The sequence below is a fragment of the Phocoena phocoena genome, chromosome 3 (genome assembly GCF_963924675.1).
Source record: "Phocoena phocoena chromosome 3, mPhoPho1.1, whole genome shotgun sequence".
Classification (NCBI taxonomy): Eukaryota; Metazoa; Chordata; class Mammalia; order Artiodactyla; family Phocoenidae; genus Phocoena; species Phocoena phocoena.
In genome coordinates this window covers 155095836-155120339 of record NC_089221.1, presented here as the reverse complement: position 1 = coordinate 155120339, position 24504 = coordinate 155095836, and the positions used below count along the sequence as shown (strand labels likewise).

The 24504-nt window shown below is 56.3% G+C and overlaps 1 protein-coding gene across 1 annotated transcript in view; it reads right to left on the bottom strand.

The window, feature by feature from the left end:
* Positions 1-1012: 1012 nt before the first annotated feature.
* Positions 1013-24504, bottom strand: part of FLT4 (fms related receptor tyrosine kinase 4) — a 38404-nt gene continuing 14912 nt past the window's right edge. The window contains exons 6-33 of the mRNA XM_065873758.1: positions 24200-24444; positions 23892-24004; positions 23606-23768; positions 23260-23399; positions 22796-22964; positions 22390-22507; positions 19483-19637; positions 19231-19393; positions 17631-17757; positions 16416-16524; positions 15040-15402; positions 14617-14763; positions 14383-14514; positions 14108-14214; positions 13685-13820; positions 13106-13210; positions 12659-12772; positions 12372-12460; positions 12080-12230; positions 11502-11596; positions 10987-11109; positions 9732-9843; positions 8351-8450; positions 7886-7991; positions 7111-7262; positions 6040-6160; positions 4881-4966; positions 1013-1208 (exon numbers count right to left, since the gene is read on the bottom strand). Of these exons, the coding sequence (XP_065729830.1) occupies positions 1013-1208; positions 4881-4966; positions 6040-6160; positions 7111-7262; positions 7886-7991; positions 8351-8450; positions 9732-9843; positions 10987-11109; positions 11502-11596; positions 12080-12230; positions 12372-12460; positions 12659-12772; positions 13106-13210; positions 13685-13820; positions 14108-14214; positions 14383-14514; positions 14617-14763; positions 15040-15402; positions 16416-16524; positions 17631-17757; positions 19231-19393; positions 19483-19637; positions 22390-22507; positions 22796-22964; positions 23260-23399; positions 23606-23768; positions 23892-24004; positions 24200-24444 (3937 nt within the window). The remainder of the gene's footprint in view (positions 1209-4880; positions 4967-6039; positions 6161-7110; positions 7263-7885; positions 7992-8350; positions 8451-9731; positions 9844-10986; positions 11110-11501; positions 11597-12079; positions 12231-12371; positions 12461-12658; positions 12773-13105; positions 13211-13684; positions 13821-14107; positions 14215-14382; positions 14515-14616; positions 14764-15039; positions 15403-16415; positions 16525-17630; positions 17758-19230; positions 19394-19482; positions 19638-22389; positions 22508-22795; positions 22965-23259; positions 23400-23605; positions 23769-23891; positions 24005-24199; positions 24445-24504) is intronic.

Genomic DNA, 24504 nt, shown 5'->3' with positions numbered 1-24504 from the left:
CCTTCTTTGGTGGAACCCACAGTGTTTGCCTCTCACAAGGATGTTCACAGCTTGGATGGTGCCTTGGGTGGCAGATCTAGGTCCCAGAGGGAAGAACCAGGTGATTCTCAAATGGGGCAGCTCTAGACCATCAGGTGATTCTTCCAGTTCTGGGGTAGGCAGGTGAGGCTGGGGACCTTCTCCAGAAAGAGGTGGCCACAGTGGGGTCTGTTATGACAGCACTTGACTGGGTGTCAGAGGCAAGGATCATCCAGATTCAGAAAAGCCTTCCCTGGGCTCCCTTCAGACTGAAGTTTTAAAAAGTAAATTCTTCACAGCAGCTCAAATAGTCTCTGAAGTTCTAAGGAAAAAAACAATGTTGAATAGTACTTCTCAACACGCAGGAGAAGAAGGCTTGCTGTAACTGGCTCGGCACTGCAGAGATGGCTACTCTGAGCTGTTTGGTCAGGCTCAGGAGAGGACACCCCCATTCCCCCCACAAATTTCTCATTTGTTGCTTTGAGGTGGAATGCATCTTTGAGCCATATGCATCTTCTCCTGAGCCTTGGAGTGGCAAGTGAAGAAAGCCATTCCCACGGGAAGAGAGGCTGCATGGAGGGGGCAGCATTTTGGGTGGGTGCTGGGAGACCACAGCTGAACCTTGATTACTATGTGATTCTTAGACCCTCATATTCCTCATCAGAAATCAGGGATCACACCACCAACCATGCTGAGAGGAAGCACCCAAAGAGATATTTCCCATGAGAGTGCCTGACCCAGGGCTGGCCCCTGTGGATGTTGAGCTAAGTGGAATCTGAATCTGAAGGGGAGAAGGGCCCCAGGGATCAGGAGGGTGGTCCTGGGCAGGTATGGTGATGGAGTTCAAGAGAGCCCTGAAGCCTGGGTTTTGCTCTTCCCCAGACTGAATGAGATGAGTTCCTGGCCTGGGCCTCCAGCCTTCTGCTCGCTGGCCAGGCATGGTCCCCATCAACTGTTGGAGCCCAGGGTCCAGTGGACCTTGCCCGAAGCTGCTTTAGTAGCTGCTGTCTGTGAAGAAGGGCACTTGGGCAGATGGGATGCCGTCGCTCTCCTCTGGTGGCCCTGCCAGCTCCCCGTACTCGCTGTTGTAGAACACCTGGCCCTGGGTCCCTGGGTCTGGCCTCTGCTGCCTCCCTGGGGGGTCAGGGTGTGCCATGGTCACATCCATATTCCTGCCTGGTCCTTTACAGCTGCTGAGACAGGGAAGGTGATGTCAGTAAGAAAAGAAGAGAAGAGTGATTGAAACCATGTTGGGTCTTATAGGAATCACCAGACACAACCGGAGCAATAAGAAAAGCCAATGGAAGCACACACAGACTTGACTTAAATACAAAAACGAACCGATGTGACTGTTGGCAAACACCAGAGCTTTCTTTGTCCCAAGCCTGGGTGTGGGACAATGGAGAAAGCCCAACTTCATCCCCCCAAACCTGCTTCTCTCCCAGTCTTGCCCATCTCTGTAAATGACACCAACGCTGATTCAATGACTCAAGCACCTGGGTGTCATCCTTTCTTCCTCCCTTTCCCTCATCCCTTATATCCAGCCCACCCAGAAGTCCTGTCCTGTCTATTCCAAAATGCATCCATGCCCCTCAATCCATGCTCTTCCCCTACTTTAGAGTGAGCTGCCATCACTGCATGCTCTGGGCTGCCCTAGCACATCTCTCTTCTCCCACTCATGCCACCCTATAGGCCAGTCTTCAGAGATCCTTCAAGTTAGATGGTGTCCTTCTCCTCTTGATACACCCTTCAGTGGCTTCCCATCACCCTCAGAATAAAATCCAAGCTTCTCCCCCTGGCCCAGGAGGCCTTGCTGCTTCCAGTCCCCACCTGCCTCACTGATGGCCCTATGATTCTCCCTCCTTAACACTCATTTTCTTTGAGATTTTTGAAAATTTGTTTCTTTGCTTTTGCTTCTGTTTTTGCTTTGCATGGTGCTATTGAAAAACCTGATGCCAATCTCTCTCTCTCTTTTTTTTTAAGTGACTTGGCCTTTTTGCCTGAATTCCCAGAATGTTTATCTCTAAAGTCTAATAGTTCAACTAGGATATGCCTCAGAGTTTACTCTTCTTGGGCCAGTTTTCCCAGGTACCCTTCCAATATGTAGATTCAGGTCTCCTTTTATTTAAGAGTTATCTTGAATTACATATTTAAAATATTAGTTCTATTTCACTGTTGGCATTCTTCTTCCTCAGAGACACCAATTGTACATATGTTGGATCTTTTCTATTCAACTTCTAAATTTTTCACGTTCCTTCTGACACTCTTTTACCTCTTTACTTATTTCAGTTTTAATTTCTTGACTTCTTTTCATATCTATCAAATGTGCCCTCCACTGTAAGTCTGATCATATCTAATTGTCCCTTGGGCACTCTGCTCTTCATTTTTGAGAGGATTTGTGTTTTATTTCAATTTCTTCCATGAATTTAGTCAGCTCCCATTTGATATCTTCACACTGTTCATCCATTTCTATTCTGAATTTTTGAATTTATGATTCATTGTGCAGCTGCTTATTTAATTATAAATTAATTCATGTTGATGTGTTGTATCACAGTTTTTCCATGCTTTTTTTTTTTGGAGTGTTTACAGCTACTGAAAACTTTTAATTCTAATTTTCTTCTTTATTCTTATATGGATAGTGCTTATTTTTTCTGTTCATCATTATTCACACTGAGATTACCCTATGGAAGAGGGGTCAGGGATGTGGGTATCTCCCTAGGTTTCCTCATTCAGGAGTGCTGTATCAGATCCACATCACATTGAATTCTTTCAACTGCATCCCTCTTTCCAAAGGCTCCGTTTGTGTCCCATGCTGTATCACCACTGGGGACCAGCCAGTCACTTAGCAGGGAGTGCTGGACCCCTTCTTGGCTGCTGCCATTCATCCATACTGACGAACCACAAGCACAGGGTTTCCAGATCTTCCTTTCACCTACAGACTTGGATGAAATGCCACACCACAGGGAATGAGATCTGGCATCCTGAGTGGCCACTGAAAGGGCTGGGTGAACCACCTGGAAGTGAGGGTGAGTTAACTTCCCATAGGGTGAGTACTAACCAGTGGTTAAGAGGAGATAGGAAAGAACTGGGAAGATAAACTCCCTCCTTCTCCCTGACAGATGCCTCCAAGGCACATTCCATCCTTGCACCTGTTTGGAGAATGTTCCATATGTCAAGTGAATGCACCTGCTACACCTCTTTGTGGCTCATCACAATGTGTTTCTAAGGGGACCTGGGAAGAGAATAGTGCACTTTGTTGCCTCTATCATGAGGTGCAGTTTCTGTAATGAACAGATCCTTGGGTATCTGTCTTCTTGATTCTTAATACAATCTTGCTTCCATAAGAATCTTCTGCAACTTTCTTTTTCCTTCACCACCAGGCACCTGAGATGTACACTCACTTCCTGCTCACTGCCCTTTCAGAAGCAGTGCCTTCCCAAGACAGTTGTTCTAGTGCTCATACTCCGTTATCTCCCCAGTCTGCACGGCCACCGTCCCAAGGACCTTTACATTCCCTTCTCACGGGGCAGTCCCCATCCTGCCCTCCTTCTGCCAGGGCTTGGGCATGGCTCTGCTGGTTCTGCTGCTGAGTTCTATACCCACACATAGCTGGAGTCTCTCCCCTGGTTATACCATAGGCATGGGCTCTGAGAGGCCTTGTTCCATGTGTTGTTTTTAGGAAGATCTGTGGAGATTTGAATTTAACTAGCTACCATCCTCTGGCTCACTCTCTTACTGAATTACTTTTTGGGGAGATAAAAAAACTGTTCTGTAAAGAAACAGCCAGAAACTCTTTCCGTCAAAGAAATTAACATTAATTTTCCAAACATAGGTTACTAATAGACATCACCTGATAGAATCAACAAAAACAAAAAATGCCAAGATGCATAATACAGATGCAGTAATTATCCCTAGGCATACGACCCCACAACCACCAGTGTCCACAGTGCTGCAAACATGCCCTTTGTAAGCTTCTGGGAAAATAACAGCTATTTGGCTAAGTTGTAGAGGTCTTAACTATACCTATCAGAAAGGCGAAAAATGGCATCAACTATCCTAATGTGATACAAATTAACACCTGTGGTCTAGGGTAAAATATTCAGAGACAACATCTATTGATTCAAAAACAGCCTAGGCAGAAGCCAAGATTTGCTCTGAAAAACTGTGTCAGATGACCCAAAAAGGGGACCCTGACAGACACAGGTGTCAAAGGTGGAAGTGAACGGTCTGAACACAAGGATCTGAAGAAAGCAGAAAAGAGCACTGTTTTATATAATATTGTAGGTCCTGTCATTTAAACAGCTATGAGCAAGTCAACCAGTAAAGTGGATAAGTAGACGTTTAACTACTTTTATATACCATTAAAAGTTTAAATATTCAGTTTTTTTAGAGACGGGGGCTATTTTCTTGGGCAAATGGAGGTCACTGTTTATGCAGGTCACCCCCCCTATGCAAGCACACAGGAGGATTTCTCTGTAACCATATTCTTATCAAAGTAGGACACCAGCCAGCTCTAGGTCACATGATCTGTGGCCTCCCCTGGCTGGGGGAAGGGTGTTACACGCATTGGGCATGGTGGATCTTTCCTGGTTTCACAAAGAGATATTGTCTGAGCATCTGTCGAATGGCAGGGAGGTTTGGGGACCAGCACCAGGTGTACTGGGTCAGGACAGTGATCGGGGAGAGGGGGCCTTTGGTAAGGCTGGTGGACAAAGGCCTCAGGTCCCAGAGTGGCCTGCCTTGAACATACAGAAAAGCACTATAGAGCCATGAAAGGATTCAGGTAAGAGAGTGACAGGCACATGCCGGCCTGGCCTCCCTTCCCTGGCCCCTTCCGGTAGAGGAGGCTCCAGAAGCCCTACCTGAGCCCACTTTCTTGTCTGTGCCTGCTCTCCAGCCGCTCAAATTCCTCGGAGGCCAGCACCATCCCACTGTCCGTCTGGCTATCCTGTGCAGAGAAAACAAGCTAAGGCTGTGGGCCCCAAGGACCTGCCCTGCTGCCAACCTGACACTCATCCTGCGCCAAGTGTGCGGGAAACAGGCATCCGTTCCATCACCAGGGCCTGTAGGTTAGGGTCACATGCCCCCACCACAGAGGGAGAAACTGAGGCCTGGTGGGGCCATGCCTCACTACTCAGGAGGGTGGCAAAACTGGAACACCCCACTGGGAGACATAAAAGGTGGCTATACACACGCTCAAGGCACAGGCAGAGCAGGAGCACAGGGAGAAACAAGGAAGTATCGAAAGGATCTGGCAGCTCATAGTATAGAAAAATGATCCTTAGACACATTCCAGGTTTAGGGGGCCTAGGTCACCTTTAGCCTGACTTGGCGTGGTTTTCATTTTGATTTCCATGGAGGGGAACTGCACTCTTGTCAAAGATGGAGGTCCCCCAGCATTTTCATCTGGCCCTGGGAATGGGAACCCGGGTCTGCATGGCTGTGGTCCAGGGCACCCACTGCCGCCTCTGCACCCAGCCTCCCCTGGGCCTGCGCTCACTCACCAACCCCATCTGGAGGGAGGCTGGGAGGCTGTCTGTGCCTTCAGCCTCACGGAGCTGTAAGAGGTCTACTCTGCTTGACCGCATCTGAGAACACAGGTGGTTTTCCATGCCCCTTACCCCAGCCTCCTCCTCTAGTGACACAATCTCCTCCTCTCTGGCCATGCGGCTTGATGACCACCAAAGGGGAGTCCTGACTCAGGCCGATCCCAGGAGAACCATCTAGAAGGAGTCATCTTTCCACTGGGTTCCTACTGGGGTTTCTACCTTGCTGGGAGAGAAAGGGGGTGCTAGGGAGGTGAGCCCCTCTGTGAGGGAGGTGAAAGCACAGGTGAAAGCAGCAGAGACATGGTGGCACTGCATGGGTGCCCAGACCCCACCATGCCTGAGGCACAACCTGGACTTGACATTTTCAAGCTGGTTTCTGCTGCTGGCCTCAGGACTTCCTGACATCTGACTCCCTGTGGAAAGAGCCCAGTGGGCCTGACCTGGGGTGCACAGGTGCACCCACCCCACTTACCACTGAGGCCTTGTAGGTTGTCAGGGTCATGGGAAATTCTTCGAACGTTTTCATCCTGAAGGGACCCTGGGTCTGAGTCCCCCTGGCAAGGCATCCCGGAAAGGACACACAATTATAATATCTGTGGGGAGAAAACGTTAAGTGCTGAGAAACGCACTCCAGCACCCTTCCTGAAAGCTCTTTCCACCTCTCATTCTGCACCTCTCTCCAGTGGGGAGGGTGTGGAAGGTGAGTGGAGGGCACCCAGCTTATGTGTGACATGGAACTTGAGAGAGACTGGAGGAGGACTTCACCCCAGGATGGGCTACCCTGTACAAGGCAGGCAGTCCCGGTGCTGCAAGCTACTGCCTGACCTGCACGTGCGTGTATGTGTGTGAACATTCGAGTGCCTGTTCAGGGGCTGGTGGAAGGAGCCTGGCAAGAACCAGCTGGGTGTTCCTGTCCTCCAGGCCTGGCTTTGCTCTATGCTGGGGAAGATGGGGTGGGGAGTCTCAGAGCCCTTCTCCCAGCAACGTCAATGGGAATGTGGATACACGACTTTCTTGGACTATAGACATACACTGGCAAGAGACTTCTGACCCCAAACTCTGGGAACTTAGGCTGCATTCTAAATCCTAAATACAAGTTAACGAGTGACCTGCCCTGTTCCCAGGGTCCCTACCAGTGGCCCTTGAGACTCGCCCCTCTCCCCACCAGCTCCACTTTCTTTCCCTGCAGTATGGAGCTGGCCAGGGCATTGTGCCTGAGATGGGCACTTCCTTGAAATTGGCAGGGGGAGGGCCTCTCAGGGGCTAAGAGTGCGGGCAAGCAGAGGATGGCAGAGGGGAGAACTGAGGAGGTGTGGAGAAAAGCAAAGTCGCAAGGCTGCATGGCCTGGGAGGGGCCCCGAGACTGACCAGGTCCACCAGGGCATCACCGACACTGGCACTGTCATTTAATGTCACTTTGTTGAGCTGGTATACAATGGCCTCTCAAGTCCTTGTAGTTCACTTTTCCTGATGACTGATGAGGATAAAACATACTATGTCCCCCTTGCCTGGGGGACCCCTGGACCTGGAGAGGGTGGCTAACCTGGCAGCCAGGCTGTGCCGGTGCAGGCTTGGTGGGCTGTCCTCCATGTCAGCATCAGTCTCCATGACATGCAGGGCCGTGGTGGACGCCTGCAAGAAGCTGCCCTCCTCTGAGCTCTGAGAGCCACAGGAAACCACGCAGTCCTCCTCTTCCTGGCAGGAATGGCACAAATGGCCAGGGTCAGAGGCCCCTGTGCCCCCTTAGCCCCACGCCTGCACTCAGGACTGCTGGAGTTCCTCACCCTTCAAGTGCTGTGCTCAAGGGCACCAAGGACTAAAGGAGCAGGTAAATTCTCTCCACAGCCCTCCCAGGTGTCCGATCTAAGGAGGAGGTAGGCACAACAAGAGCATCCTCACTCCAGAGCCCCGGCTGCTCCACAGCCTCAAGAACCAGCACTAGTGCTTCCCACCCTCTTCCTGGGCAGAAGTGGACCCAAGTGCCGGTCTCCAGCCCCTGAGGCTGGGGCAGCAGGCAGCTCCCTGCTCCCTCCTCCAGGTCCCAGGGCACTTGCTGAGGCCCTGAGCTGCCCTGAGCCAGCCCTGAGCTGCCTTTGTTCCCCACCCCTGTGGGGGGAGATAGGTGAAGGGGGCAGAGGGACAGAGAGGGAGGTAGAGGAACACATCATTATTCTGCTGGGAGACAGGGCTCCTTGCAGGCTCCCTGAGGACAAGCCTGGGGCTCTTCATGGGCAAAGTTGGGCTCTGACCATCCATGTGATGGTCCCTGGGTTGGAGCCAGAGGTTGCTGTAGCAGGACAGGGAGAGTGGGGGCTCACCTGATGAGCCCTGCCCTGAAGCAGGCCCCCCAGCATCTCCACCAGATCTGAGAACGCAGGCCTCTCTTTGGGGTCCCCGGCCCAGCAGCTCAGCATGATGCGACGTCTGCGGGTACAGCCGGACGCTGGACTGTGTTCTGAGCGCACCCCTCACCCTACCCCAGCAAACCCCAAGCCCCCTGCCGAACGATCCCTCACACCTGCTCTGCCTCCCTCCCTCCCCAGGGCCTAGGTAGGTCTGTCCCTCCTGCCTGCAGGGAGGAGAGTTGTCAATGGACCAGTGGTGGAGTGAGAGACTGTGTCTGTAGGCCTCCACCCCCACCCCTGTGACTGAACAACCTCCCACCTCCCACCCTTGCCTGCATACCACCCTTCCCGTGCCCGTACACAACCCCTCTTCCCCTTTCCTAATGCCCACCCACCCCTCTGGCCCCCCAGTGCCTCATGGCTTCCCAAGAGACTCACATGGCAGGAGTGGCCAGCTCTGGGGCCCTCATCCGGGTGCCGTCTTTCAGCCGTTGGCAGAACTCCTCATTGATCTGCACCCCAGGGTATGGGGAGGCCCCTGAGGGCAGGAACAGGATGGGTGGGTGTGTGGGGAGCAGGCTACTACTGTGCAGCCCAGACCCCAGATCGCCTCTGTCCTGGTCCTCCATGGCAGAGGCCTGCTGCTCCCCTCCCCCACTGCTAGTTTTTCATCTGGTTAAGAGGACGGTGGCACCCGCTTGCTAGAGCTGCCATGAGCATCACCGCTTATTACAGGCACATTAGCAAAAACATGGCCCATCCTGGGATCATCAGGGTCAGTAGAGCTTCGACGAGCCAGTTGAGCTGCCCTGTCACGATGACCCCTCTTAGGAGAAGCTTTCTCTAATTCTTCCTTAAGTCCTGTGGCTGTACCAGCAACCAGGACCTAACCCTGCCTAGCTCCCTCCTTGCCTCTCCTGACCACGGGAAAAACAGCTCCTGCAAGCCATACAGCAGTGGAACAACCCTTTTAAGACAAGAGTCAGACTGCTCTATCCCTCCTTCAAAACCCTGCATGGCTCCCAGTAGACTTAAATTTCAGGTCCTCATCCCAGCGGGCCTGCAGAGGCTGCATGAGCCACCTCTCCTAGCTCTCACTGCATCTCCCGATGCCACCTGCTTACACCATGTCCACCTCCAACACGCGGGGACCATGGCCATGGCTAACCCCTCACCCTGGACTGCTATCCTCCCAGGCCCACCTGCCTCTACTCCACCCACCTTCATCAGCCTGGGCCCTCCTGGCCCCTCTGGCTCACACACAGTGCTGTCCTTCCTGCGCTCTTCCATGCTCTTTTATTTTTAGTAACAGCATCAGTCACGGCTGCCATTCAGTGTTTTCACTTTCCCACTTGTTTACTGCCTCATCCCTACCCTGGTGCGGGGGGGCTTCACCTTGGTCCCAGCAGGGCCCAGGTTCCCATGTGAGGTTCTTGCAGGTGTGGTCATTGAGTGAGCACCCTGTCTCCTCCCAGCTGCTCCCAGCCCTGCCAAAGCAGGAGCAGCATCCCTAATGGCAGGTGAGGAAGGGGCTCAGCCAGGGAGGGAGAGATCTGGGGGAACTCGTATGGTGTTACCCTCTGTGACCTGTGTTGACCCCAGGGGCTGCTGAGTGAACACAGGGTTCTGCCCTGGCATAGGCTGGAGGTGAAGGGGAGAGGCAGGGGGCTCTCCAACCACCTGCCTCAGAATGACCTGGGCTGCTCGCTCCAGGTGTGCACCTCTGGGCTGCTCAGCCCCCTGTGCAGAGGGGCTGGTGGAGTGACCTGGAACCTGTGATCCTGCCTCCCCCCTCCCCTGCACCCTGCCCTGCACTCACCCAGGGAGAAGATCTCCCAGAGCAGCACCCCAAAGGACCACACATCGCTCTGTGTGGTGTACACCTTGTCGAAGATGCTCTCGGGGGCCATCCACTTCAGGGGCAGTCGGGCCTGGGGGAGAAACATGTGTCCCCAGCGGGGGAGGGAAGAGAGGGAAGAGGCCAAACCCTTGGGCAGCCCTCCTCCTGCCCCCAGTCTCCCCAGGACTCTGTGGAGTCACATCCCAAGAAAGTCTTTTTGGTTACATCCACCTTGTGTGTATTCAGATGGCTCTTGCAATTTGCCCTGTTCCCCCTCCCCCATCTTGCACGTAGGATGCAGAAGCCTTCATTCCTCCCTTGAAGGCTTCTGCCCTGCTACTGTTCTCCTGGGTCCATCTGAGCGCCTCTCTTCCTCTGTGCTCTCCCAGGGAAAACTTGCAGCCCTCCTCCAGCTCTAGACCCTTCGGCCCAGCATCCTGAGGAACACCTGTATCCCTGCACACCCTCACCAGCTCCACCTTTCTCCACTCACTTGGTCCCCAAGCTGGAAGCATGGCATCATTCCTGACCCCTCCTCCTGTGGCTTCTGATGTGCTTTTCCTCCTATGGCTTCTACCTGGGAGCCCTGAGGGCCATGGTCCTTCCAGAATTGCCTCTGCCTCCACCCCAGCACCCCTACTCCCCTCTCCTCACAGCCTGCAGAGGCGGGGGGGCTTCTGGACCACACACCTGACTCTTACCTCCACACCCCTGCCAGTTAGAATGAAGGACAAAAGCCTTCACGGTGGGCCTCTCATAGCCTGGACCCATTTTGCCTGTTGACCTCCCTCTAAGCCTCTTCCTTCTTCCCCTGGGGCAAAACCCTAATCAGCTGTGGATGCTCAGATGCCTGCCTCTGAGCACCACCAATGAGACACAAGTTGCACCTAGCACCCATGTACTTTGCTGTGACCCTGCTACACCAGGTCTGTCCACCTCCAAGACAGACGCCATGTAGGGTCCACCTCTGCATGTCCGGCCCCTAGTAGGCAGGCATGGGGAGTCAGTGCCCACCTAATGGACCAAGGTACGGGGCCAAACACAAGCTCCAGTTGGAGCGCTGTGGTCCCTGTTTGTCAGCTCCTGTCTCCACTCACCTGCTCCAGGTGCCTCAGCAAGGTCACCAGAATCCCTGTAGGCGCAGGCCCTCAGACCTTCCATGTGGATGGCAGTGAGTCCACCACCCTGCTCCATGGCCCCCAACCCCCATCCTTCCTCTGTGGTCTGCACTCACACTGCCCTTGCGCACGTAGTCAGGGTCTTTGTAGATGTCCCGGGCCAGGCCGAAGTCACAGATCTTCACCACATCACTTTCTGACAGCAAGATGTTCCGAGCAGCCAGGTCTCTGTGGATGCACTAGGGGTGCAACGAGGTGCAATGCAGTGATCAGTGCAGGCCCCTGGGGCCACACCCACACCTAGAGCTCCAGGGTGCCCCACCTGAGCCCTGCTCTTTGAGAACAGATTTCTGTGTGCCCCCAGGATTTGCCATGGAGAGAGCTTGTGGAACCGTGCAGACAGCAGAAGAGGCTATGCAGCGGGACAGACTGATTCTATATCTAGCTCTGCCTCTGACTAGCTGGAGACCTTGGGAAGTCAATTCCACCCTTTGGGCTCAGTTTATAACTCTGCGAAGTGGGAGAGATGCGCCTTGATCATAGCTGTGCTGTGGGGTGAGCTGGGACCAAGCTTGACATGCTGGTGAGTTTTGGCCTTTCTCCCCTCTGAAGAGCCTGCCGGGGCAGTCACCTTGCGAGAGGCCAGGAACTCCATCCCTCGGGCCACCTGGAAGCTGTAGCAGACAAGGTCTTCCATGGTCAGTGGGCTCAGCCACAGGTCCTCAGCTGCACAAAGAAGCGAGGCTGGCTCAGGAGGGTCCTTATCCATGACTCCCATCTTCCACCCAGCCCCAAAGGGAGCATTTGTTCACTGAACCTGGCTGCATCGCTCCTGGCCAGGCTTAACAAGCATGTTGGCCCCCTCTCCTGCCCCTCAGCTTCCATTCTCTCTGTGACACCCACTAACCACTTTCCAGAGCAATGAATACTGTTGCCACACTAGACCTCTGTTCCTGCTACTTCTGCCTGGACTGCTCCCCACCATGTTTGCAGGGCAAACTCCTGTTCATGTCTAGATGTCCAAATCAAACATCAAAAGTCTCTGTGAAAACTGTTCCTGAGGTGTCCTCCCTTCCTAAGGCAGAGTCCATTACATGCTCTCCCACATAAGTCTCTCCAGGAGGGCCCCAGGCTGGCTTATCCCAGGGTCCCTGATCATGAGGTATGAGTGTGCCAGCCAACTCAGGCAAGGGGAAGCCAGACTCTTACCTTCTTGGACCGGAGGGGCTCGTCCTGCCCCGCCCTTGCCCATCAGGAGCCTTGTGAGGAGGGCCCTGTCGCTGCTCCCTGGCCTCCTCCAGTCAGCCTTGGCACCCTCCACCATGGAGCAGAAGCGCCTTCGCTGCTCAAGGGACTTCTCCTGTGATGCACAAAGCAGGTCCGAGGGGGAGGAGGCTGGCCATCTACTGCAAAAGCACTCCCCACACCTTCTCCCCAGCCTATCTGAGAGCCTTGCTTGCTCACCAGCAGAGCTCTGGCCCCTGGTGGGGCGGCTACCTACCGCGTAGGGGTTGAAGGCCTCCCGCTTGGCACGCAAGAAGTTGGAGAGGTTGCCGTACTTGCAAAACTCCACGATCACCATGAGGGGGCCTGGGGCAGGGCAGGAGCCAGGAGCTTGGTGACTGAGGGTACGCTGGAGGGCAAGCACCACAGCCACGGCCCTGCCCCAAAGCCCTCCTGCGCCCCTCCTCATCCCCGCCCATTCCCAGCCCAGCTGGCCCTTCGCACCTACAAAGACAGAGCACCCTGGGGGACTCACCCTCCCACCAGGGCACCCGAGCTCTTTACCGTTGGGCTTGGTGCACGCCCCCAGGAGGTTGACCACGTTGAGGTGGTTACCGATGTGGATTAGGATTTTGAGCTCTGACATCAGGGCACGGTGCTCGCTGGCTGTGGCGCCCTCTGGAGGGAACATGGGGGCTTCGCGTGGTGCCCAGCCCACCACCCAGCCCCTGCACGACCCTCTTTCTGCACCACTAGCTTAGCTGAGGCATGGCCAGTGCTCTTGCTGGTGTGGGCGCAGCACATCCCACCTGCCTCTCTGAGGCAAAGGGTTTAGGTGGAACTGAGATGAGCCCCAGGCTCAGCTCTAATTCCCATGGACTCCCTGTAGAACCTAGGGTAAGAATCTGTTCTGAACCTCAGTTTCCCCTCCTGTACCACAGACCCACCAGCCCACCCAGAGCTGCTGATCCTCACCAGCTCAGCCACCCCTTCTACCAGCTGACCCCACACCTTTCAGCATTTTCACGGCCACAGTGTCACAGCTGCTGCCCTTGTTGATGCCAAAGGCCGAGGCTTCCACCACCTTCCCAAAGGCCCCATGGCCGAGGACTCTCCCTGTGGGGGCAGGGAGCCGGTTCCAGGTGAGCTGTATGGGGGTGAGGGTGGAGAGGATTGGGCAGAAGGGACAACCCCTGTGGAGGGCCAGGAAGGAAGACCCAGGAGGCGGAGGAAAGTTCGGCTCCCCTCTGCCAAACAGGAAGTGCATGGGGAGTGGGAGTGGGAAGAGAGGTAGCGGAGAGGCAGACAGGAAGGCCTGCATCCTCTCCCAGCAGGTGTGATGGGCTCACCCTGCTTAGAGCAGCAGGAAGTGACCTCGGGGGCCTGGGAATTGAGAGCCCCAATCATTGTTCTGGGGATGCATGCCTAGATGGACAGGTCGGGCCAGGTGGGGGCTAGGTGGGACTTTCTGGCATGAGTTCTGAGAATGGAGAGATTTCAAGGCTCTAGCCTGCCCAGCCCCATAGCAGCTGAAGCTGTCTCTGCCCAGCAGTACAGGGTGGGTGAAGTAGGCTGGGTGCGGGGTCTCACCGAGGTGCAGCCGTTCCCTGGGGAACTCCCACTGACTGGCATCATAGGACAGGTATTCACACTGCTCCTCCAAAGGCACTTCCCCAGGGTCCATGATGATGGACAAGTAGCCGGTCTTGATGTCTGCATGGGTTGGCTGGGGGTGTGGATGGGGACAGCTCATTGACTTGGCCATACCACCCTGGCTTGGGTAAAACTTTGCCTGGGACAGATGGGAGCTCCTTAGGGACTTTCAATATAGGAGGGGACAGATGGACAGACAACCTCTGGTCCTGTAAGAGCCCAGCATGGAGGGGACAGGGAGGCCTCCCAGGATACAAGGCTTCCACGTGGAACAATATTCCTTAACTTAAGGGCTAGCCAGGGTGGAGAGAGACCCCATGAGGAGCTGGGGAGAGACTCAGCTGGGGGAGGAGTGCTCACCCTCCTCATGTTACAGAAGATGAGGAGGAGGAGGACCCAGAAGAAGACGGCGATGACCCCGGTGCCAATAAGGATCACGATCTCCATGTTGCCTTTATCCTCGGAGCCTGAGTGGGCAGAAAGAGGCTAGTGTGTGCGTGTTGTGAGGAGGGAGAGGGTGCACCTTGCGGGAAGTGCCCCTTCTGGTGGGCACAACTAGCAGTGAGGTGGCCACGAGAAGACGGCGCCAAGGGCAGGCGGAGGGTGGGTGGAGGGGCGTGAAGGGGAGGCCGGACCTTCCACGGCCACGCTGGCGGAGGAGTTGACGCAGCCCTTGGCGTTGCACACACTGCACAGATAGCGCCCAGCATCCTCCTCGCGTACGCGCTGGATGCTCAGCCTCTGGTTCGAGTCCGCCAGGTCGATTCCTGCAGCGAGTTGGGGTGCAGGTTCGAGTTCAGGTAGGTCTGGGGCCTGGCTTCACCAGCTTCCGGACCCCCTCCCTCCTTTACCCACGTCCATCCCCCTACCGGACTCTTCCTCCAGCGGCCTCTCATCTTTGTACCACACGATGCTGGGCATGTGCGCCCCGGCCACCGGGCACCTCATCTCCAAGGAATCGCTCACATTCACCAGGAGGTCGGTCAAGTTCTGCGTGAGCCGCGGGACTTCCAGGGCTGGGGGCGGGGTGGAGACGCAGCTAATTGGAGCTTCAGAAAGTGGGAGGGCCCTCCAGGAAGGGGCCCTCCAGGGCTGGGAACTCTCGAAGCTGAAGGGTCAGGTTTTGAGTTCGGGGGTGGGCCGGGCTGCGCACCTCCACAGAAGGGCTGGGGAGGGTGACGCTCTTGCAGGCTCGGGCTCGGTAATGGACCCCCCAGGCGCATGCTGGGCTGGGGGTGAAGGCTCCTTGGGAAGCGCCGCCCTGCCCTGCCCTCAGGCCCTGCCTGCCTCACCCTGCACTGACAGGTACTTCTTGTGGCAGTGCTTGTCGTGGCTGCGCCGGTCCTGCACCTCGCACACGTAGTCGCCTTCGTGTTCTGGTGCCACGCTGGGGATGGTCAGGCTGAGCGTGGCGTGGCGCGCCCCGGGCGCCGCCTCCTCCAGACTGGCGGCCAGCGGCGTGGCGAATAGGTGCACGTTCTTGCAGTCGAGCAGCAGTGGGTCCCCGTGAGCGTCATGCAACGTGGACAGGTTGAGGCGGTACCAGCGCAAATGCTGATAAGTGTAGTTGTCAGCCCGGCAGCTCAGGCGCACGGCCTGTCCCTCTAGAGGATCTTCTGATGGCTCCGATTCTATGCTGAAGCCATCGGGGATGGCTGGGGAGGGAGGAGGAACTACTATGAAGCTGTGTCACAGTGTTGGCTCACTTACCCCCTGCCCAAGGGCTCTCTCTCCCGTTTTCATTGGCCTTTGGACTCACTCAGCTCTCAACTAAGGGTGTACATCACATGTATCTGGCGCAGGGACACCACTCTGGAGCCCTCTTCTCCCTCTCACTTACAAGAGACCAGCTCTCTGAAGTCATTTCCACCAGGGTCTCCTCCGGCCTTGCCTCCTTCTAGCTTTTTCCTAGACAAGCCCCAACTGGCTGCTGCCCCTACCTCTCCCAGGATCCCAGATCGTCATTGAGTTCCTTGCTACCAGGCTCAGCAGGGGCCTAAGTCCCCATTCTCCCTCACCGCTGACCACACTCCCCACCACTGTCCTCTCCTTGAAACAATCTGGTTTCATTAGCTTTTGGCAATGCCTCCCAATTTCCTTTTGTCCCTCTGGCCATTCATTGTCAAGCTCCTACGGGCTCCTCTCCCTTCCAAAGTGTTCTCTTTGGATCCATCTTTCTTCCACATGCCCTCGTCTACATCTCTGGGCCCAGTGACTGTCCTTCCATGATCTTTTAGCTTTTCTGAGGTCACTAACAAGTTTGAAAATCTGAGGAAACTATGGACCTTCCCCCCAGGGCAAAACACACATAGGAACCAGCTGCTGTGCAAGATCCAGGGCTTAGGAAGGGGGTGGGAGGGAAGTGGAGTTAGGCGGAGCTGTGGGGAACAAGAGGGCACCCGTAGGGGAGGCACTCCAGGTCTGGGGGCAGACGGTGCCAATCCATCCCAGTGGATTACCACCCCAGTTCATATGCCTATGACCTCCAAATCTATCCTTCCTGCCCAGACCCAGGGGCCCAGTGGACCCTGGATATCTCTCCTGGGTGCCTCAAGGTCACCAGAACTCAATGGGCCCCAATCTAGGCATATCATCTTCTCCCAGGCCTGTTCTCCTCCTGTGCCCACCTGGTTCCTGACCTCCATCCAGGCCTGCCCAAGTCACTCACTGGTCACATAGAAGTAGATGAGCCGCTCATCCTGGCCCACTTTGTTGAAGACCACGCACTTGTACATGGCAGACACATTGGCGTCCTGGATCACCAGCTTGCTCACCGTCTGGACAGGACATGTGTCAGGCATAAGGATCCATTTCCTGCATGAGTTCCCCTACCCCAACCTCCTTTTCTGCATGGAGGTTGCTGTGCCCACCAGAGTAATGGGGAAAACTGAGGCTCTGAGCTGGAGATGACCAAAGCTCAGAGACAGTACCAGGAATGGTGAGGCAGAGAAAAGGTGGTGAGACCCTTGGGCAGCAGCAAGAGGTGGCTCCCCAGAAAACCCAAGGAACAGCACTATGGACAGTTGGCCTCAACTGTGGCTGAGGTCAGAGGGCAGCATTAGGCAGGACCAGAGAGACCTCTGGCTGTGGATGGGCTCAGGATGTGGCCATATCGAGGAGGGGACAGGGGCCTGGTAGCACTGGGATGGTCCAAGCCAGAGTTAGGATTCATGCTCTGGTCACATCAAGGGTCAGCCTGTGGTCCAAGGGGAGAAGCTGGTCACTGTGTGAGATCCTTGTGATGTGCCCATGAATGCCCCAGGGCTTTTGTGATGTGCCCACAAGTGCCCTGGGTAGTGGCAAGGGGAGGGGCTGGGTTCCAGGGCTCCAGAAGGACTCTGGCCTGGGGGAGTAGGAAGCTTGGAAGCAGAGGAGGAGAGAGGGCCATAGGCCCTGCCTACCATCCAAAGACCCCACCCCCCCAACCCCAAGCCGGGCACTTCCTGGCCAGCCTGGAACAGGAAGAGGCTCTGGAGGTGTGTAGGAAAACAGGAAGTGACTGTAGGAAGTGGGTGCCTTTGTTCAGTCCTTCCCCTGCCTGGCCTTTTCTAGGCATTGCCCCCAGCCTGAGCCAGCAGCTCAGCAGCCTTTGGTAAGGATGGAGCCGGCCCCCAGCCCCAACCCTCCTAGCCCTGGGTGGCTTGGGCCCATGGCCTTGAATCTCAGCTTCCCTGTCTAGGAAGCAGTTGGAGGTTTGGCCCCCACAGTCTACATGCAGGCAGGGAAACTAATGCCCAGAGACACTGCAGAAAGGTTACTGATTCTCAGCTACTATCGCAAGAGTTCTGCAAGCCCAGTGGAAAACTAGAAGGCCAGGAGAGGGCCCCACCCCACCTCCTTTCTTCTTCTCCCCCAGCCACTCAGTGGCCTGGTTGGCCCATACCTTATTTTTGCCCTCCACAAACTCAGTCCAGGTGTCCAGGCTCTCAATGGGGTTCACAGCATCCTGCATGGTCACCTCCCTCCAGTCCTGGCACTGTGGCATTTGGTCTCGCTGCTGCCGCCGCTGGCTGCTAAAGACAAGAAGGGGCAAGGGGCAGGTCAGGGATACAGGCAGAGAGGGCCCACACTGCGGGTAGGGTCAAGCTTTTCTCCTACTCAGATTCATCTCGCATCATGGTGGGTAAGGCTGGCCCTTGGGCTGAAGTGAGGTGGGGGGGCTTTGTTTCTGGGACACTGTTCAGGGCCTGGCGACCCATCCTGCATGAGCTGCCAGAGACAGCCTTCCCCAGTAAGCCAGGACCTGCGCCTGCAGAGCACCACAAGCCCGTGGCTCTGTGGTTATCCTCTAGTCTGCTGTGCCTCCTGCTTCTACCTGCATGTGTCCCTTCCTGCAAAGTCCACCCAGATCTCCTAGGGCAGCAAAGTCACCAATCCTGTTACAGGAAGCCCTCTCCCTCCCTACCCCTTCTAGAGCTGCAGCCCCTCCCTGGGCTGGCTGTGCATCCCAGCACCTTTGGTCTTCTGCTGGGATGGGGGTCTGGGGGGAAGGGGTGGCCCAAGGGAGGCTCTTGTCTGTTCCTAATGGAGCAGAATTGGCCCCAGGGTTCTGTAATCACGCAGAGCATAACGGTAGAGCGTAAGAGGGAAGCACATTTGGAGGTGCCAGGGACCTGCAACCTCGTGGTCTAGAAGAATCTCTTATGAGCCTTGAATGTTGTGGACTGGCCACCCTGACTGAACCTTCCTAACTGATCATGCCAGGGCCACAGCCCCTTTGCCGGTATAAGCCACCCTGTCTCCCTTGGGTTCCCAGCTCCTGTCTCTCCCCAGCCTGTGACCCTGCACCCTGCCCATTAGGATCTCTTGCTAAAAGGCAAATGTGACTAGTTACTCCCCTGCTCAACACCATTCACTGGTTCTCTAGTGCCTTCCAGACCACTGACCACCTTGGCCCCTCCATTCCAGGTCCTTGTTTGTCCAAGTTTTCTCTGTTCTCCCAGACTGTCCCGTTGGAGCCCAGTCAGGTAGGGCAGTGTGGCCCAGCAGTGGGGCAAGATCTGCTGCTTATTTTGCCATGACCTCAGGAAAGGTACATCCCTTCTCTGACCTTACTTTTCTCCTCTCTAAGGGGTCATGGCGAGCGCTGCACAGATGAGCTGATGAGCATTGGACATACTTAGTGTGCCTTGGGGCTTGGTACAAGTCTCACAAAACTAGCCTAGGTCTGCCTGTTTCGTGAGAGGTGTCCTCCCTGGTGCCCAGAGGTCCTCTCCAGATGTGCAATTGTGTGTCAGGAGGGCTTTGCTTTCAAGGGAGGTGGGTGGGCTGGACCATCCCCAGTGTCCAGCCTGGCCTGACTGATATAAGCGAGCCTTGCTCAGGCGAGGTGAGGTCAGGGATTGGCTACAATCCCTGAATCGCGATAGGGTTCGGGTTTAGAGCAGGGGTCTGGGGAGGGCTGTGGACAGTAAGTGGGGGTTATGACTGAGGTTGGAGATTGGGCTGGGAAGTAAGGGGAGACAGGGTGGAGCCACACTTACAGGCTGCGCTGGGTGAAGGTCTTGCAGGGCGTCCACGGCCGCCAGTGCCACTGGATGCTGAGAGGAGGGGGCACTCCATAGGCAGTACAGGTGAGGGCCTGGCGACTATGGCGGGAGTAGATGCTGGGGGAGGAGGCTTCCTTCTCGTGGATGTGGGGAGGCACTGGGGACACAGGCAGACAGCCAATCAGTCAGCCTCCGCCACCACACCCGCCTATCCACCATCTCCTCTCCTGTCCTGCCCACACATACCATTTACCACCAGCTCCAGGCTGATGTTGCGCCTCAGGCCGGCCGCGGAGTTCCACAGGGCGAGGGTGTAGATGCCCGCACTGGCTTCCGTCACCTCCTTGAGCACCAGAACGTGTGGACTATGGCGCCCTGACACTGCCTTTCTGTCCTTGTACCTGGACCAGGAAGGGAGTTCAGGGGGCTTTGCGGACACCACCCTGGCCCTGTCCTGGCACTCCTTCCATGAAGCACCCCAGCCCCTACAACTGAGATATACTGTCAGGAGGCAGGAGTGGCCAGGAGCAAGAGGCCCCTCCTGCACCAGACCAGGCTGCTGGGAAGAGTAGTAGGGGTGTGGGCTGCAGCAGCTGACTCTGGATTGGGGAACAGATGGCCTAAAGGCTATGGGGATGGTCTCCGGGCTCAACCTACCAGGTCTCACAACACCTATAGGCTCAGGGACAACTGCAGTCCCCAGGGGGCCTTGTCTGTCTCTCATAGGCTTCACCGGTGTGCGCTGTGAGGGGGTGGAGGTGCAGTCCCCAAGGGGCACAGCTCCTTACCACATGGGGGTCCAGGAGCCCTGACCCTGGCTCTGCCCTTTTTGGAGCTCTCCAGATATGGGGACTTCTTGTTGCCCTGCCCCCTCCCCAGGGCTATGCAACTCACTGTCCTGCCTTGCTTGGATGCTAGACACCTGCAAGTCTCCCTCTCTCCTATATTCATATCACCCACTCGTCAGAGAAGCTGTGTGAACCGGGGGCCGGCCCTCGGGCCTGTGCCTGCTCATCTGCATGCTAGTGTTCACACGTATGTCTGTTAACTGTCCGTCTCCCCTACTGAGCTGTACAGGGACTGTCACCTCACTGCCATATCCCCTACACGTACAGCAGCGCCCAGCACAAGTAGGTGCTCGACGCACATGTGAATGAATAAATAAACTCACATCCCAAAGGAGACTCCTCCCCAGTACTGCAGGCAGTGCTCCTGCAACCCAAGCTCTGGACTCTGCCTGGAAGCTGCCCTCCCTTAGGCAGGTACCTTACCCTGGTTTACTAAGCCAGAGGATCACTAGGAGAAGCACAGCCCTCGGGGCAGAGAGTAACAGTGAGGGGGATGCGGGGGTCTGACCCTCAGCTGCAACACCACAGCCCAGTCAGAAGAGACGTGACTTGCCAGGAGTCACACAACAGGGCAGAGCAGGACCAAGGCTGTGAGGCCTGCTGGTCTCTGGTGCAGAATCCTGGTTGCCACCTGCCGCATTTGTGATCCAAGGTGAACTGCTTCACTGACCCAAGCCCCTGTGTCCTCATCTGAAAACCAGGGAAACCAAATGAACCTTCTTGCAGGTGTCATCAGGCCTACCCAAGATATGGCCTTTAGGGTCAGCCCGATGCTGGACACACAGAGGCTGCTTTGGGAACCAGGACCAGCCTGTCTGTCTGTCCACTAGATATCCATCCATTCACTTACTCATAATCATCACACGATTACCTGGAAGAGTTGGCCCCTGTGGAGCTATGGTCACCGTTAGTGCCCTGGGGCAGGTGTCTCAGTGAACAGTGGGCCCAGCTGAGCACTTCTTGGAGGAAGGTATTGGCCAAATGAGAAAAGAAAGGCCAGATGTGGTGGGAATGGTGAGAGGCAGTCAGCTGCCAGAGGATTAGGCCTGGGCCAGATCTCTGATGCAACAGAGCTGGCCACCCTCCTAGACAGGGTCAGTACTACTGGCCTTGGAGGGCAGGGTACTGGGCCCTAGGCATCTCCAAGAGACTGCACCTGTGAGGGAGGCTCCAGACTGCATCAGCGCCCTTCCGGACCCTGTCTCAAGGGTCCCGGTCCTGTATCAGATGCCCCTGATGGACCCCAAAGCCTGTGGCCTCAGAGGTAGGGTCACAGAAGGCGCAGGCCCAGGGCATCTGGGGGCTCTCCCAGGAGAAGCCTGTTTCCAGCCTATGGCCAATGAAGTGGGATGCTGGCTGAGAATGTCTGGGCTTCTGCTTGCCCAGCTCCAGGCTTTCAGCAAATGTCATCCTGCCTGGTGGGAGGTGCTCCTGGCTGGGAAGGCAAGGCTCCTCTGGCCAACTGTGAAAGAATGGAGCAGACTCCTCCCAGGAGGCTCAGGGCTTGGGCAGGAATGCCATTCCCCTTTCCTGGCCTGTTTTCCTCGTGTACGATAAGGGTCAGGCTAGAGTGTGACCTCCCAGGGTCAGGCCAAGTGGACTGCTCAGATGGCCGAAGGGTGCATGGTGGGGTGCTATGCCTTCCTGAGCTCTCTGGGAGATCTCTGGGAGCGCCCGGTGAGGGTGAAGCCACCAGTGAGGGACCCCTCACTGACACTTGGCATACCCTGCAAGGGAGACCATACTCTCAGGTCACACACCAGAACTGGGGATCTGGAGCCTGAAGGCCTTCCGGAAGTTCTAGCTCACTGCCACACAGATCAGCCCAGGGCCCAGCACCATAATAATTTGTGAAGCCCCTGTGACATCTCCAAAATTCTGGTTAGAAGGATCCTGGGTGTGGCAACCTGTTTGGAGAGGGGCCTAGGAAACCTGAAGTCATCCCTCTATGACACCCTCCAGCGGGGGCCCTCAGAGAGGCTGAGTGGGTGCAGGAAACAGATAAAGCCCTATGCTGTGCCCACACACACCCACACATAACAGGAGACCGGTATTTACACTCTTTCACAGTTTAGCGGCAATTCAGGCCAAAGTTTCCTCTAGCCAAAATATTGCATTATGTGCATATTCCTTAGAATCTTCATAAGGGTTCCGTGCCCAGGGTGCAGGCCCTGATAGTGGGGACAGTTCCCCATCCAAGTCTCAAGGAGTAGGCTGTGATGGGGAGAATGCTGCCCTTCCCTCCCTGTGGTTCTTTTCTGCATTGGACCTGGTGGGTAGTGAGGGGCAGGAGCGAGGGAGGTACCATTGGAACTCCGGCGGGGGGTATGCTGCCAGCTTCACGGGCAGTTTCACCAGCTCGTCTCCTGCCGTGGCCTCCAGGATGGGACCCTTGAGCCACTCGACGCTGATGAAGGGCTTTTCTGCCAGACGGGAGGCATCAGGGTAAAGCTGGGGCCAGCATCGCTGACCCACCACCACCCAGGGATTCACAGCCACCCCCAGTGGCCAGATGCCCTGCTTTCTGGGGTGTGGGAACCGGGCAGTCCGTCCACTCACGGCCCTCCCTTCCCTCTGGCTGGACGCCACACTGCTCAGGTGCACCATGACCTATGACCCTGGGCCCACACTACACAAGAACCCTTGTTCCCCAGGCTTGACAACTGACCTAGCCCAGGCCATGCTGGGCACAATGACCTGACAGGCCGTACCATGCACAATGACCTCAGTGCTCTCCTGGAATTGCTGGATGCCATTGTTGGCCAGACACACATATGGGCCCAAGTCGTGCTGGCTGACGTTGTGGATGGTGAGGATGCTGGAGAGCTCTGTGTGAGTCTGCTGGGATCGCCGCTCCGGCACCCACTTACCCCGCTCTGCCTGCCCAGGACCAGGGGAAGCATAGGGTCAGAGCAGGCTGGCACTGAGAGAACTAACCCCCATAGGCACACACCCCAGCCCAGCCAGCAATAGCTCCAGAAGCCTTGGACCCAGACCCAGAGTTTTCCTCAGGATAGGAAAACTTCTGTATCAGATAGGGGCTCCTGGGGCAGGACTGAGTCTGCACCTCTTCTACACAGAGGTAAGTGTGTGCCTGACCAGAGTGAGTATGGGTAGTGATGGGGATACCTGGGGATGATTCAGTCACAGCCCCTGGCAGGGCTGCTGACCTCACCTGCTTCCCTGGATAGTCCCAGTCGAAGGTGACACCCGAATTGAACTCAGCCCACACAGTGCAGTTCAGGACCAGCTTTTCCCCAACCAGCAGCTCCAGTGATTTCTTGGGGAACAGCTGGATGTCATAGAGCTCATTTCCTGGTGACACACACACAGTGACCCCCATGTCCCTCATAGGACAACGTGCACAGAGTACAGGGCACCCACTGAAACCAGCCAAACCATGGCACCTACAGCTTCATTACTGTGAAATGGGGGGTCCCTGTCCTCTTCCTGCAGTTCCCCTCCCAGGACATAGGGAGTGGTTGCTGGGGGAGGGCCCTGCAGCCCTAGGCAGCCCCTACCTGTGATATGCACGAGGAAGGGGTTGGATAGGAAGGCCTGGCCGTCCCAAGTGGTCTCACACTGCAGGTACAGGGCATCGCGCAGCAGGGGAGTGGGCACACGCATGCCCCGGCGGTCGTCCCACACCACCTCCTGCCCATCAGGCCACAGTGCTGAGCTTTGCTGTAGAGACATGGTGGCTGTCAGCGCCCAGCTGCCCCCTTCCTCTTGGCCAGAGAAGCAGCAGTTTTCCAGGGACAGGACTGGAGGGCCAGATCCAGGGTGGGTGTTGGCGTGGGGTTGTACCGAGCGCAGCGTGACGTTGAGGCCGGGGATGGACACCAGGCAGGGCACCCACATGGAGTCCTTCCTGTTGACCAGGAGTGTGTTCGGCTTGTTGATGAATGGCTGCTCCAAGTCTGAGGAGAGGGGGCATGTTGTGGGAGGGGAAGGCGGGGCTCAGGGGGTCTCTGCCCAGGTCTGAGGCTGCAGGGCAGCCCCATGGGGTTCAAAGGCTGGGGGTGGGGGTGCAGGTGCCAGCCACCCCTCCAGGACCCAGGACCCTGCCTGTGGCTCCTGAGTGGCCGCATGGGTGAGTGCTGGACCCCTCTCACCTCTCACAAATACGTAGGTGCTGGCTGCAGTGGTGCCCTCAATGCGAGCCTTGATATACTTGTAGTAGCAGCGGTAGCTGCCCGTGTCATTGGCGTGGGCCTGCTGCAGCAGCAGAACCTTGCAGTAGGGCCGGGCATCTGTGCCCTCACAGTCTCGCACGATCCCCATGTCCTCGCCGTCCTTCTCCCCTGTGACTGGTGCATCCTGAGCCCCTGGCCAGGCCCACTCCAGGGGGTGCTGCCCCCTGGCAGAGGATGCAGGACATCAAGAGGGGCCCAGGCTGCAGCCCTGGGGGACAGTCCCT